General features: G+C 49.0%; 1 protein-coding gene across 1 annotated transcript in view; it reads left to right on the top strand.

Moving 5' to 3' along the window:
* Positions 1–13,655, top strand: part of LOC127576942 (catenin alpha-3-like) — a 1,199,293-nt gene that overhangs the window by 153,740 nt on the left and 1,031,898 nt on the right. The window contains exon 5 of the mRNA XM_052027768.1: positions 4,662–4,925. Within this exon, the coding sequence (XP_051883728.1) occupies positions 4,662–4,925 (264 nt within the window). The remainder of the gene's footprint in view (positions 1–4,661; positions 4,926–13,655) is intronic.

The following is a 13,655-nucleotide window of genomic DNA, read 5'->3' as shown; positions in this document are numbered from 1 at the left end:
CTTGAGCGTGTAAATTGGGGTGACATTTTTGAGGGGAAATGTACTATAGAGATGTGGTCGATGTTCAGAGATCTCTTGCAGGATGTTAGGGATAAATTTGTCCTGGTGAGGCAAAGAAGGAATGGCAGGGTGAAGGAACCATGGGTGACAAGAGAGGTGGAACATCTAGTTAGGAAGAAGAAGGCAGCATACGTAAGGTGTAAGCAGCAAGGATCAGACAGGGCTCGTGAAGAATATAGAGTAGCAAGGAGGGAACTTAAGAAGGGGCTGAGGAGAACGAGAAGGGGACATGAAAAGACTTTGGCGAGTAAGGTTAAGGAGAATCCCAAGGCTTTTTACTCGTACGTGAAGAGCAGAAGGATGACGAGAGTAAAGGTAGGTCCAATTAAAGACAAAGGTGGGAAGATGTGTCTGGAAGCTGTGGAAGTGGGTGAGGTTCTCAATGAGTACTTCTCTTCAATATTCACCAAGGAGAGGGTCTTGATGACGCCGAGGACAGTGTTGGTAAGGTTAATGTTCTAGAGTATGTAGATATCAAGAGAGAGGATGTGTTGGAGCTGTTAGAAAATATTAGGACAGGTAAGTCCCCGGGACCTGACAGAATATTCCCCAGGCTGCTTCGTGAGGCGAGGGAGGAGATTGCTGAACCATTGGCTAGGATCTTTGAGTCCTCATTGTCCACGGGGATGGTACCGGAGGATTGGAGGGTGGCGAATATGGTCCCCTTGTTCAAAAAGGGTAGTAGGGATAGTCCAGGGAATTACAGACCAGTGAGCCTTACGTCTGTGGTGGGCAAGCTGTGGCAAAGGATTCTTAGAGATAGGATCTATGAGCATTTAGAGAATCATGGACTGATTAGGGACAGCCAGCATGGATTTGTGAAGGGAAGATCTTGCCTCACTAGCCTGATAGGCTTCTTTGAGGAGGTGACCAGGAAGATTGATGAGGGTAGTGCAGTAGATGTGGTCTACATGGATTTTAGTAAGGCGTTTGACAAGGTTCCGCATGGTAGGCTTCTTCAGAAGGTCAGAGGCCAAGGGATCCAGGGAGGCTTGGCCGCGTGGATTCAGGATTGGCTTGCCTGTAGAAAGCAGAGGGTTGTGGTGAAGGGAGTGCATTCAGATTGAAGGGCTGTGACTAGTGGTGTCCCATAGGGCTCGGTTCTGGGTCCTCTACTTTTTGTGATATTTATAAATGACTTAGATGAGGGGGTGGAAGGCTGGGTTAGCAAGTTTGCAGATGACACAAAGATCGGTGATGCTGTGGATAGTGTGGAGGGCTGTCAAAGCTTACAGAGGGATATTGATAGGATGCAGAGCTGGGCTGACAAGTGGCAGATGGAGTTCAATCCGGAGAAGTGTGAGGTGGTGCACTTTGGAAGGACAAACTCCAAGGCAGAGTACAAGGTAAATGGCAGGATTCTGGGCAGTGTGGAGGAGCAGAGGGATCTGGGGGTTCATATCCACAGATCACTGAAAGTTGCCACACAGGTAGATAGGGTAGTTAAGAAAGCTTATGGGATGTTAGCTTTGATAAGTCGTGGGATCGAGTTTAAGAGCCGCGAAGTAATGATGCAGCTTTACAAAACTGTGGTTGGACCACACAGAGTACTGTGTCCAGTTCTGGTCGCCTCATTATAGGAAGGATGTGGAGGTGTTGGAAAGGGTGCAGAGGAGATTTACCAGGATGCTGCCTGGATTAGAGAGTATGGATTATGAGGAGAGACTAAAGGAGCCAGGGCTTTACTCATTGGAGAGAAGGAGGATGAGGTAAGACATGATAGAGGTATACAAAATATTAAGAGTAATAGATAGAGTGGACAGCCAGCGCCCCTTTCCCAGGGCACCAATGCTCAATACAAGAGGGCATGGCTTTAAGGTAATGGGTGGGAAGTTCAAGGGAGATATCAGAGGGAGGTTTTTCACCCAGAGAGTGGTTGGTGCATGGAATGCACTGCCTGGGGTGGTGGTGGAGGCTGATACATTGGGCAAGTTCAAGAGATTGTTAGATAAGCATATGGAGGAATTTAAGATATGGGAGGAAGGGGTTAGATAGTCTTAGGTGTGGTTTGAAGGTCGGCACAACATGGTGGGCCGAAGGGCCTTTATTGTGCTGTATTGTTCTATGGTACCACCAATTTAACTCCTTAATCCATATAATCAAACAGATCATCTAATCTTCACCTCTTCTTTTGCATGAAAAATGTTTGCCAGAATTCCGACATTGTCTATATCTTAAAAACACTCCATTGTGATTAGACATTAAAACTTCTGATGCTTTTGCGTGCACTGTCTCTCACTCTTGCATGTTTTCTCTCACACACATGCTCATTCTGTAGTGAGTACACAGATGAAAGGCGATTCTTTTGTCAAGCTATCTTGGCCATTGCAAGCCATCTAGCATTTTCTTTGGTTCATCTGAAGTTTTACATGACCTTAGCCACAGGCTGTAAATCTTGCCTGTCAAATCTCCGGACCATCTGGCCTTGAGTACATCAGAACTTAGCTTAAACTGTGTTATCTTTTTTATTTTATGTCAGCCTCACTTTGTATGAGCAAAACTTCAGTTGATAGAAATCTACAATTAAGGTATACTCTGCGAGAAAAATACATTGCGTGATTTCATGCCTTTCAACACTTAATTGTCTTCATCTTGTTTTGAATTGATCAATTTAGTGAACTAGTCTGTTGGCATTAAGGAAATGTCATTCCGTTTAAATGTTTTGATTTTTGAGTTTACAAATCCAGATTTGGTGGAACCATGCTTGTTACTTACGTGTTAACATGTAAAACTCAAAAGCACACTACCGAGGTTCAGAGAAGTTTACACTTCCAGCTCCATCTTGCTTGTGTTTGTATGAATATCTTCCTCAGCATTTCTTTCTGCTCACCTACTGGTCACTAAATTGCTGTTAAAGTCCAGCTGCCAGCTGTCATGCCTTAATAATGTAGGTCCAACACTATTCATGCTGTAGATTTGGAGACAACCTGTTAAGCTCACCTAATTACACACGTGTCTCATTTTCAGCTCCGTACAAGCCTGCTGCAGTGTCTGCTTGGGTATCCTGACATCTTTTTGCCTTTGGAGGTGTAATGGGAATACCTCCAGGCCAACTAGAAACTGTTGCAGCTTCACTAAATTGTGGCGCAGAGGCAGCCAACACACCATGAAGTTCACTGCAGAAATAAGTGTGAAAATAAGAGTTTTAAGAGATGCAAGTTTGTTTCAAGTGTGTTCAGGATTTCCCATCCTTGAACTGTAAACAAATAGCTTGCTTCTCATCTCCCAGCTATGTCCCTCCTCCCCCCATTCTCTTCGCCTTCTTTGTTTTTCTGGTTGCCATTTACAGGGGTTGATTTTGCTGTGAGGTGCCTAATTGCAATTGTGCAAGAATTGTTTGGGGGTGGTGGTTCGGGGAGTAAGGATTTAATTGTTTTGGTAAAACATCACCCTTACCTTCACCGCCTGAGAAAGTTTATTAAGTAATGAGTGAAAGGAGAAAGAAGAGGAATGAAAACATGGTGAGGTGGGAAGAGTATGATCCTTCATGAAGTGATTCAGTTAGAAACAATGTATGTCCTTTCCATATTCCTGATATATGGCTATTGCTAGATAAGCTGGCATTCATTACCCACAAATATTGCGTCGGGGGTAGAGGGGGCACATGCTGTCCCATGGCTCCCATAATTTGGGTTGGCAGGTCCCTTGGAACTGCCTGAACTCGAGTAAATTATTTGACCACTGCCGTTCAGTGTGGAGAAAAATTCATTCCCCTCTCCAGCAAGAGAATCTAGTTCTGCCAATGCTTGCAATGTTACTCATTGCTTTCCAGAAGGTGGTGGTGGGCTGGCGGTGTGAGCCACTGGTGATGGTGTTCCTATGGTGCTATTCAGTAACTGTGTGTTTCAGGTTTTTGACCCAAGGATAATGGTGGAATACTGATATACTTCCAAGTCAGGATGGTTTGTGACTTGAAGGGAAATTTGGAGGTGACAATGTTTGAATGCACTCACTGCCCTTGTCCTGGGGTTGGTGGGTGGGGGAGGGTCTTGGAAGATGCTGTCAAATGATTAATTTTTGTCTATCTAATAGTGTTTAATGACATATGAGCCTTAGGTGTCTGGTACCCCTCTCCATCTTCTGATTGCAATGTTAATGTGATAAATGTTGCAGTCGGCAGTGCAGCCTCATCATAGCTGGTCTACTGCAATTGCTTTCAATGGCTGGAAACAGAGGCTCTGCTCTCCAGTGTGGATCTTGAAAATGCATTCCTCACTGGTTGAGAAGGAATAGTTATTTTATTATCTTTTGTAGTTTTATTTGAAATAATTCTTGACCCTAGTTGTATTAGGTAGTATTGGGGCGGCATAATAGTGTAACAGTCAGCTTAATGCTATTACAGCGCTGTATGTAAGGAGTTTGTACGTTCTCCCCGTGTCTGCATGGGTTTACTCCGCGTGCTCTGGTTTCCTCCCACATTCCAAAGATGTACGGGTTAGGAAGTTGTGGGCATGCTATGTTGGTTCCAGAAGCTTGGCGACACTTGTGGGCTGCCCCCCAGAACACTCTACACAAAGATTCATTTCACTGTGTGTTTCGATGTACATGTGACTAATAGAGGTATCTTACCTTATTATGAATTTTTTCTCTTCAATTGACAGGACCTCAAGTCGCCCAGTCAGCGTGAAGGTCTGGCCACTGCCCGTGCTTGCTTGAAGCAAACCTCTCCCTTCTTATATTCTACATCCATGGCCTGTCTGGAACACCCGAAAATTGCTGCACTTCAGGCAGGGCGGGAGTCTGTCCACAATGAGATGCAGGAGGCTTTCACTGTAATCTCTGACGCTGTGCAGGGAATTGGATGCCAGATGTCCCAGTCTGCATCTGCTGCTCCGTCTCTTGCTGGCGCTATTGATGAATTTGAGGTAAGTAAACTTGGTGTTGGTTTTGAGCTTACAGCATGATGTATTTGATGACGCATTAATTGATGGTGGTTTCAATCATCATGTAACCTGGATGTGAGATAGAACATGGTTCTGTTCATTTTTGATCAATTGCCACAAGGTTTTGCTGAAGCAGGATATATTTTTTGAATATGTTTGTTACCTTGTCAGTCACAGGGAAGAGGATGTAGATGGTTTCGTGTCATGTGGAATTTAATCCAGGATTGTGTGAGGTAATGCAACAAGTCAAAGTCATTTCCAATAAATGGGAGAATATTGAGAAATGCAGAGGAAGGGAGGAATCTTGGAAGGTATGGCCACAGAACTTTAAAAGCAGCAGGATTGATCAATAAGGCCATTAAAAAGACATATAGCATGCTCTCTGTTGTTATCTGAGGCAGAGGATATAAGCCTGGGAGATTAATCTAGAATTACATACAAAGCATGTTGTGCCACTGCATTGAGTATTGTGTACATTTCTGATCAGCACATTGCAGGGAAGTTGTAATTACATTGGAGGGTGTGCAAAGGAGTTAATGGGAATGTTGTCAGGCCTGAAAAGTTATAGCTATGAGGAACATTGTATTGGCTGGTGTTGTTTTCTTTGAAGTGGAGCAGACCAAGGGGAGACAATTTAGGGTGCATATGAATGGAGGGACCTGGACTGAGTAAACAACAAGGGCCTAACTCCCCCTAACCGATGGGTCACAAAGCATGAGGCATAGAGTTAAAGCAACTGATGGAGGGTTTAGAGGTAGATGAGGGAAAACCTATTCACACTCAGAGAGGTAGATGTCTGGTACCCATTGCCTGATGAGATGGTTGAGACAGAAACTCTCAACACAGTTAAAATGTGCATGGATATGTACTTGGGGTTGTGACCTGCAGGGCTACAGAACAAATGGTATATATTTAAAATATGGACTAGGCTGATGAACTCTTTTACAACAGGCATGGACACAATTGGCTGTAAAACCTAAGATTATAAGATTTTTTTATTAGTCACATGTACATCGAAACACACAGTGAAATGCATCTTTTGCATAGAGTGTTCTAGGGGCAGCTTGCAAGTGTCGCCACGCTTCTGGCGCCAACATAGCATGCCCACAACTTCCTAACCTGTACGTCTTTGGAACGTGGGACAACCGGAGCACCCGGAGGAAACCCACGCAGACAAGGGGAGAACGTATAAACTCCTTACATACAGCAGGGGGAATTGAACCTGGGTCGCTGGTGCTGTAATAGCGTGACGCTAACCACTACACTATCATGCCTCCATCTATGTTGTAAATTTTCTGTGATTCGGCCACCTGACATGACAGGCAGAGCTTCCTGAGATGCTGGTGTTCCAGCACAGAAGAGGCTGCCTGCTGTGTGGACCTCTCTGCTGTTCTTCTCTTCTGTGGAACTGTAGGACTGTGAGCATCACCTAAGGTTGACGCTGAGTTCCAGCTGCTGTAGCTCCTGTTGCCTCTGCACTTGGACCTAATTTTAGATCCAAACTATGGCCACAAAAAACACCCACGTTGACCTGAAAGATCAGAGCTCCAAAAATCTGGGCCAGCTCTACAAACATCAGTCGCGGTTCAGTTGGCAGCCTTCTTGCACCTCAGTCAGAAGGTTGTCGATGGAGTGAGACTTTACCACACAATGAGCACCAACTTAAGCTGACACTGGTGCAGTACTGAAGGAGTGGTGCTATACTGGAGATACTGTCTTATGGATGAACATTAAGCCAAGGCCTCATTGTCTCTCTCTCTCTCTCCCTCCCCCTCTCTCCCCCTCTCTCTCTCTCAGCTGAAAGATTCCTTGTGTCATTTCAGAGAAACAACAGTGGGTCATCACTGATGCAAAGGGTGGGAATAAAAGGATCTCGTTACGGTTGGCTACCGGTTACTAGTGGTGTTCCGCAGGGGTCAGTGTTGGGGCCGTTCCTTTTTACCTTGTACATTAACGATTTGGCTGATGGAGTAGATGGTTTTGTGGCTAAGTTTGCAGATGACACCAAGATAGGTGGAGGAGTAGGGAGTATTGAGGAGACAGGAATGTTGCAGGGAGACCTAGATAGTTTAGGAGAATGGGCAAGGAAATGGCAGATGAGATTCAATGTTGAGAAATGTGCAGTTGTACACTTTGGAAACAGAAATAAATGGGAAGGTTATTATCTAGAAAGAGAGAAAATTCAAAGTACAGCAGTACAAAGGGACTTGGGGGTACTCGTGCAGGATACCTTAAAGGTTAACCACCAGGTCGGATCAGTGGTAAAGAAAGCGAATGCTATGTTGGCATTCATTTCGAGAGGTATAGTGTATAAAAGTAAGGAAGTGTTGATGAGGCTCTACAGGGCACTAGTGAGGCCTCATTTGGAATACAGTGCACAGTTTTGGGCCCCATATCTTAGGAAAGATGTGCTGATGTTGGAGAGGGTTCAGAGGAGATTTACGAGGATGATCCCCGGAATGAAAGGGCTTACATATGATGAGCGTTTGTTGGCTCTTGGACTGTACTCACCAGAGTACAGAAGAATGAGAGGGGACCTCATAGAGACATTTAACATGTTGGAAGGACTGGACAGAGTAGATGTGGCTAGGCTGTTTTACTTGGTGGGTGAGTCCAGGTCCAGAGGGCACAATCTTAGAATTAGAGGGTACAGGTTTAAAACAGAGATGAGGAGAAATTTCTTTAGCCAGAGGGTGGTGAATTTGTGGAATTCCTTGCCAGGTACAGCAGTGGAGGCCAGATCATTGGAGGTGTTTAAGGAAGAGATAGATAGATAGATATCTAAATAGTTGGGGTATCAAGGGATATGGGGATAAGGCAAGAAATTGGGGTTAGAATACTGCTTTTTTTTGTGCCCCCCCCAATTTCTCATTTCTTTTTCTTTTTTCCCTTTTCTTTGGAGCAGACTCGATGGGCCGAATAGCCTACTTCTGCTCCCTTGTCTTGTGATATTTATTCATTACTCAGCAATTCTAAAACCAGTTTACGGCTTAACTCGTCATTATCAGACTGCAGTATATGTCTGGTACATCAGTCTGTTGTATGCAAGGCAGTCACTATGTTTCTCATATTACTAGAGCAACTATGCTTTAAAAAGCGCCTCACTGGATGCAAAATGCTTTGGGATGTCCTGAAAAGGATGTGAAAGATGGCAGGGAAGTGCAAGTATCTTTTTAATAATTCCACCAATTAAATGCTAGCTGCTACATTACCGTGCCTGCCGTTGACACTACCGTACTGGTTTGTTTCTTGCTCCTCGTGAAGTTGTGCAAGAAACTAGGATCAACTACTCATCACTTGGACTCTATAAGGCAGGACAGGCAGTGCCTCAGGTGTTTCAGTATGTATCCACATCTGCTGTCCTCTGTATGCTCCTCCATCGTAGTCCTCATCTGAGTCCTCCTGATGTGTTAACTCTCTGAGGGAGCAGACACATTACCCTCACTGTCCCTCCACTTCCACAACAATCTGCTCATGCCAGGTGTGTCTCCAGCCAGGTGAAAGCATGAACCCTGCCATTCCCCTTAACAATGTTGTACATTTCAATTAGATCACTTCTCTTTCTACTGAACTCTACTGAAGAGTGCAGACCAAGTCATTTCTCCTCCTACCACAAACCTTTCATCCCAGGAATGGATCTGCTGCACTCCCTCAGTCACAAGTAGGTCCCTCCTTGGCTAAGGAGATTAGCTCTGTGCACAGTAATTTGTAAATGCAGGGAAGGGCTAAGGTATCAAATGAGAAGTTTTAGGGAAGAGCTGGAGAAATGGTTGCCATAGTAGTGTAGGTGTATGTGTGAGTTGAACTTTGAGGGATGTGGAAGTTTCAGTTGGTTGTGTTGGAAGCCAGAAGAGGTGAGGTACAGTTGATAGTGGTGGTGGGTGGGGTGGTGGGGGTTTACCTTGACGTAGTTCATCAGGTCCAGGAAGTTTTTGTGGCATTCCTTCTAACTCTGGATTCACTTTCTATGCACTCTTCTTCGTCCCTTCTCTGGACACTCTCTTTTGGGTGAAGTCCAAATTTAAGAACTGGTGGGGGAGAGGGTGGGTGGGGGGGGGGTCGGTGTGTGGGGAGCATGTCAGCTTCTCGCAGTGGTTTCATGGAACATGGCAGCTGATATTTGCAGTAGTGTTGAGGGCTTAGAATGGCAACACATGCACCGGTGATAGCACTAGCATGCGTGGGAAAATTGCGACGGGGTAAAACACACACACACACACACACACACACACACACACACACACACACACACACACACACACACACACACACACACAGAGCGAACTGGGTACAAACAATCAAGGAAAAAGCACCACCCCTTGACTCAATGCAGGCACGGCTCCTCGCACCTGGGAATCCTAATTTAAGATGCTTCTAAACCTGTCAAGGTGCACAGCTTACTAGTGGTCTCTCCAGCGTTGTTGCACGATTCCTCCGGGGCAACAAAGAGACAGAACCAACACATGGAGCACTCTTTATAGTGCTGGAGGGCTGGGGGTGGCCCAGCCCAGGTAGTTCAAACAGGCCAGTGACCCGGGCCCAGGTACAAAGGTGTTTAGGTGCCAATTATCAGGTGTGCCCTGATAGGTGGGGGTGGAGCAAGACCTTGATTGACAGTGGTGTGGCTTTCAACCAGGTGCCGGGCCATGCTGTCACATGACAGCCTCGGTCCTCCACAATACAATCCACCCCTTGAAAGTCACTCCACTCGCCAATTGTGGTGATAACTATTACTAAGTCTAGACCTACATGTTAGTGTACAGTATCAATGAAGGGCAGACATGCTCTTAATAACTTGGCAAGCACAGCATAGTATACAAATTGCGATGATAATGAGAAAAAGAGCAGTCGCCTAGTGGATGACAGTTGCCCACCATCACCCCAGAGACCCAAATGGCTACCAGTTTCCCCATGAGGTGTCGTGCTGGAGGAGCTGGTCCCCTGCATTTTGAATTTTAGCCACCGAGTCCCGGATGTGAGCGGCCAGGTGGGTGATGTTCCTTGACTCATCAGGGATAAATGTGCAGCACTCCTTCACAATCACTGCACAGGTACCACCATCAGCAGCGAGTAGGTAATCCCGGGCCATTCGATTCTGCAGGGCGACCATCCTGATGGCTGTCAACTCAGCTGCCGTCTGCGTCAGGGCATCTTCGGTATGTTGCAGTGCCACTGCCGTTTTGTTGGCCGATGCCTTGAGCATGCTGGCCATCTGGATGACCTCACGGAACAATCGGGCCATGCCATACATGGGAAAGGCTATCATCTGAAACCTTTCTGCCTCTGTAATGGCTCTCTTGTCCCTGCGGCTGCTGTGCGCCGGGTGCTCCCCAAGGTCCTCTAGTGCGTGAATATAGGACACCACAAACGCTGGAAAGCAGCAACCGTACCAGCTCATGGGGAGCCACGGGTAGGCATGGTGGCCACAAATCCAGTGGGTCCCATTCAAAGTCCAGGGAGCCCCCAGCTTAGCGGCACCATCGGCAGTGGTCACTGAGGCACCCGGATACCAGTCCCGCTCGCAGTCGCTGTGACCGACTGATAGGTTGAAACCGTGTCATTCAGGAGCCTGCACCAGCATTCCTTAGGTTTGCTCACCGGCTGTGGAATGACCCTGAGAGTCAGGACTTGGGTGGAGGTCAAATTGTACAGAGGGAAATACTAGTTCCTGAAACACCCACCCCATCGGGGATCGCTGGAAAAGATGTTATGTAGTGGTGAGGGGAGTGGTGGGGGACTGCCATTCGGGCCCCCCACCAAACAGATATGCCAAAACCCACAGGAGCAAAAAGTCTGTGCAAACAGTTCACTTGAAGATCATCCAGGGGGATTGGTGTAAGTGGTAGAACTTCATCAGCACGTGATGGAGTTCGGACGCAGATCCAGCAGTCTGATTTATTGGTGGTGCTGGCCAATTCGTAGGCGACTCCGAGGAAGGTGTTAGCAGATGTTCCAATGCCGATCATCGCGGTGAGCGGGAGGAGCGACTGGAGTAGTGCCATTATCCTGTAGGGAGTGGGGAGGGGGGTGTGGTTTGAGGAACAGACTCATTCTCGGCAGGTCAGGTGTTGGGTATGAAGACAGGATAGATTATTGTGACCCAGAATCGCGACCCAACGGGTGTCCCTGGGTCCGCGCTCGAAGACTTCTCCCTTCTGAGGGGGAGCCTGTGGCTGTCGTACCCACACTCTCCCTGAGTCCTCAGTCCCGGGGGGCTCGAGGTCTTGCAAGTCGGGAGGTGGGGAGTGTGCCAGATGGCGGGATAGTGGAGACCCCCCTTGGCCAATGGGCCATGTATTCAGCTGGTCGACGGCCTGCTGCAGCACGCTCAGACACCCCTGAAGTGTGCGGGAGGGCGTTAGCGTGCGTACTTTCTCTTTAAGCAGGCCGTTCATTCTCTCGATCAGGCCTGATGCCTGTGGGTGGTAGGGTATATGGAACAGCCACGAGATCCCCGCCTCAGCAGCCCAGTTCTGGACTTTAGCCCCGACAAAGTATGAGCCCTGATCGGATTGTATCTCCCATGGGACTCCATAGATAGAGAGGTGTTGCAATCCTTTGATGGTGCTGTTCTGGTCGGCCCTCTCGCAGGGCACCGCCACGAGGACACCGGAGTTTGTGTCCACCATCATCAGGGCGTACTGTTTTTTGTTTTGGTGTGGGAGCGGTCAGATATAGTCTATCTGCCACACACGACCCACTCCCGTGCCGTGGCGAATGTGACCTGGTGGCCCTGCTGGCCAGCCTCGTGGCTTCACTTGCTGGAAGATGGGGCAGTTAGCAACAGTGGTCTTACATTGATCCGTTGTGAGGGTGACCCTGAATTGCTCTGCCCAACGCTGTGTACCGTCGGCCCCCAGGTGACTGCTCTTGCGGTGTGTCTGTGCAACTAACGCACTGAGGTCGGGTTCCTCCAGGGAGGCGGTGGCACAGCATATTTGCCACCAAGCCATCCACACTGCCATGCCGCTGGCCACTGCCCAAGGGTTGGTATAGATGTGGACAGGCCCCTTGGTGTTCTGTAGGGTAAGTGCTACTGCTGCCAATTCAGCAAGTTGATTAGATCCACCCGCTCCCTCTTTGGTCAAGGTTTTCCCCGTGGCAGGATGAAGCGCCACTGCCTTCCAATATTGCTTCCCCCCTTTCCAGCGGCTGGAGCCATCTGTGAACCAGGCGTGCGATTTTTGTTCGGGGTCAAGGGAGTTGAAGGGTTGGCCCCGGGACATGGGGGAGGGCTGGATCTCAGGTATGTCTGGGGGTGGGTCCTGGGATTGTGGAAAGGACATAACCTGTTGGTGGAGACACATGACCCCTTCCGCACCGGGTTCGGCCCGGTCGGCGATATACCACTTCCACTTCACTATTGAGGACCTCTGGGCTCAGCCCCCTTTGTGAGTGGAGTCAGGGGACTTGACCCAACGCATTATGGGCAGTTGGGGGTGAAGAACCACAGGGTTGGTGCCGGTATGGTGTTTGGTGTCGAGGAGCGCCAGGTAGCAGGCCAGCGGCTAGTGCTCAAAAGGACTGTAGCAAGCAGCGGCCTCAGGCAAAGATTTGGTCCAAAAACCAAGCGGGACTCTGGGCCCTTGGACCTTCTGCCAGAGGCTCCATTCAGCAACCGACTCGCTGGTGAAGACCTGTAACTCGAAGGGGACACCTGCCTGGTCCCGGGGTGGCTGTGGATCTTCCCCCGACTGGACTTCCCCCTCAGAGCTCTTTCCACCACGCGTAAAGGGCGGAGGTCGGGACCCCATCTACGCTGGCGCGGTCCACCCCTGCGCGCAACAGGTCCAGGTATAACTGCGTGTGAGACGAGCGGTCGTGTCTCCAGCCCTCGACTCTGCTCTACGGACCTGGGTGGGCGCCCCCACTGCATGTACTCTAGCCCTTCCAGGAGAGTGATGGTGTCCCATATGGTCTTCTCACTAGTCGGTTCCATGAAGGGCAGGACTACTGGCCTCAGCTCGGTGCATGTGGTGGCGACCAGGTATCCTGCTAGGGTGCTAGTCCCTCTGGTGTATTCTAGCAACTCGCGATCGCCGGCCCTCTCATAGATGCCTGTCACCAGCGCCCATTCCCTGATGACCCTGGTGCCCTCAATGTCCGTGCTCCACTGCGGTCGCCTGTATAAATCCCATTCACGGAGGGTAGGGTACCGGACCCTCACTGCAGTCACTACCCGATCCCACAAAGTAATGTCATTCCCAGCCCCTCCCGGTGGCGCCCACAGGACATTGTTAATGCTCTGTTGGTCAGACAAGCTCCCCAGGGTGCTCGCTTCCTGGTGAGAAGAGGCTCACGTTGGGGGCCCCCTCATTTCACAGTCAGAGCAGCCACACGGCCAGGTGTTTGCCCAGCCGCTGGCGGTACCCATCTGCCAGCTGGGTCAGCTCCTTGATGGAGAAGTCCTGGGCCTCCGTGGTCTCGGAGGGGCCCTGTGCACTCTCCCATGCGGTGGACTCATCCCCGTTCCCCTCCCTACTGTGGCAGACCTGGGACCACGTGACAACGGGTCGAGCATGCAAGGGTTCGGGTGCATAGGGTGGAGGGCGGGTGTGATGGGACCCCGGCTCTTCGGGCACCACCTCCTCGTCAGGATCCATCCATATATCCCCATCCCCCAGCCATGCATCCAGCTCATCGCTGCGCCGGACCAGGGCTCGAATTTTGAATGGGCCTGCGCCTGCTGCAGCTGAATCAGCCTGCAGGCGA

The sequence above is a fragment of the Pristis pectinata genome, chromosome 12 (assembly GCF_009764475.1).
Source record: "Pristis pectinata isolate sPriPec2 chromosome 12, sPriPec2.1.pri, whole genome shotgun sequence".
Lineage (NCBI taxonomy): Eukaryota > Metazoa > Chordata > Chondrichthyes > Rhinopristiformes > Pristidae > Pristis > Pristis pectinata.
This window is presented reverse-complemented; position numbering and strand designations above follow the sequence as displayed.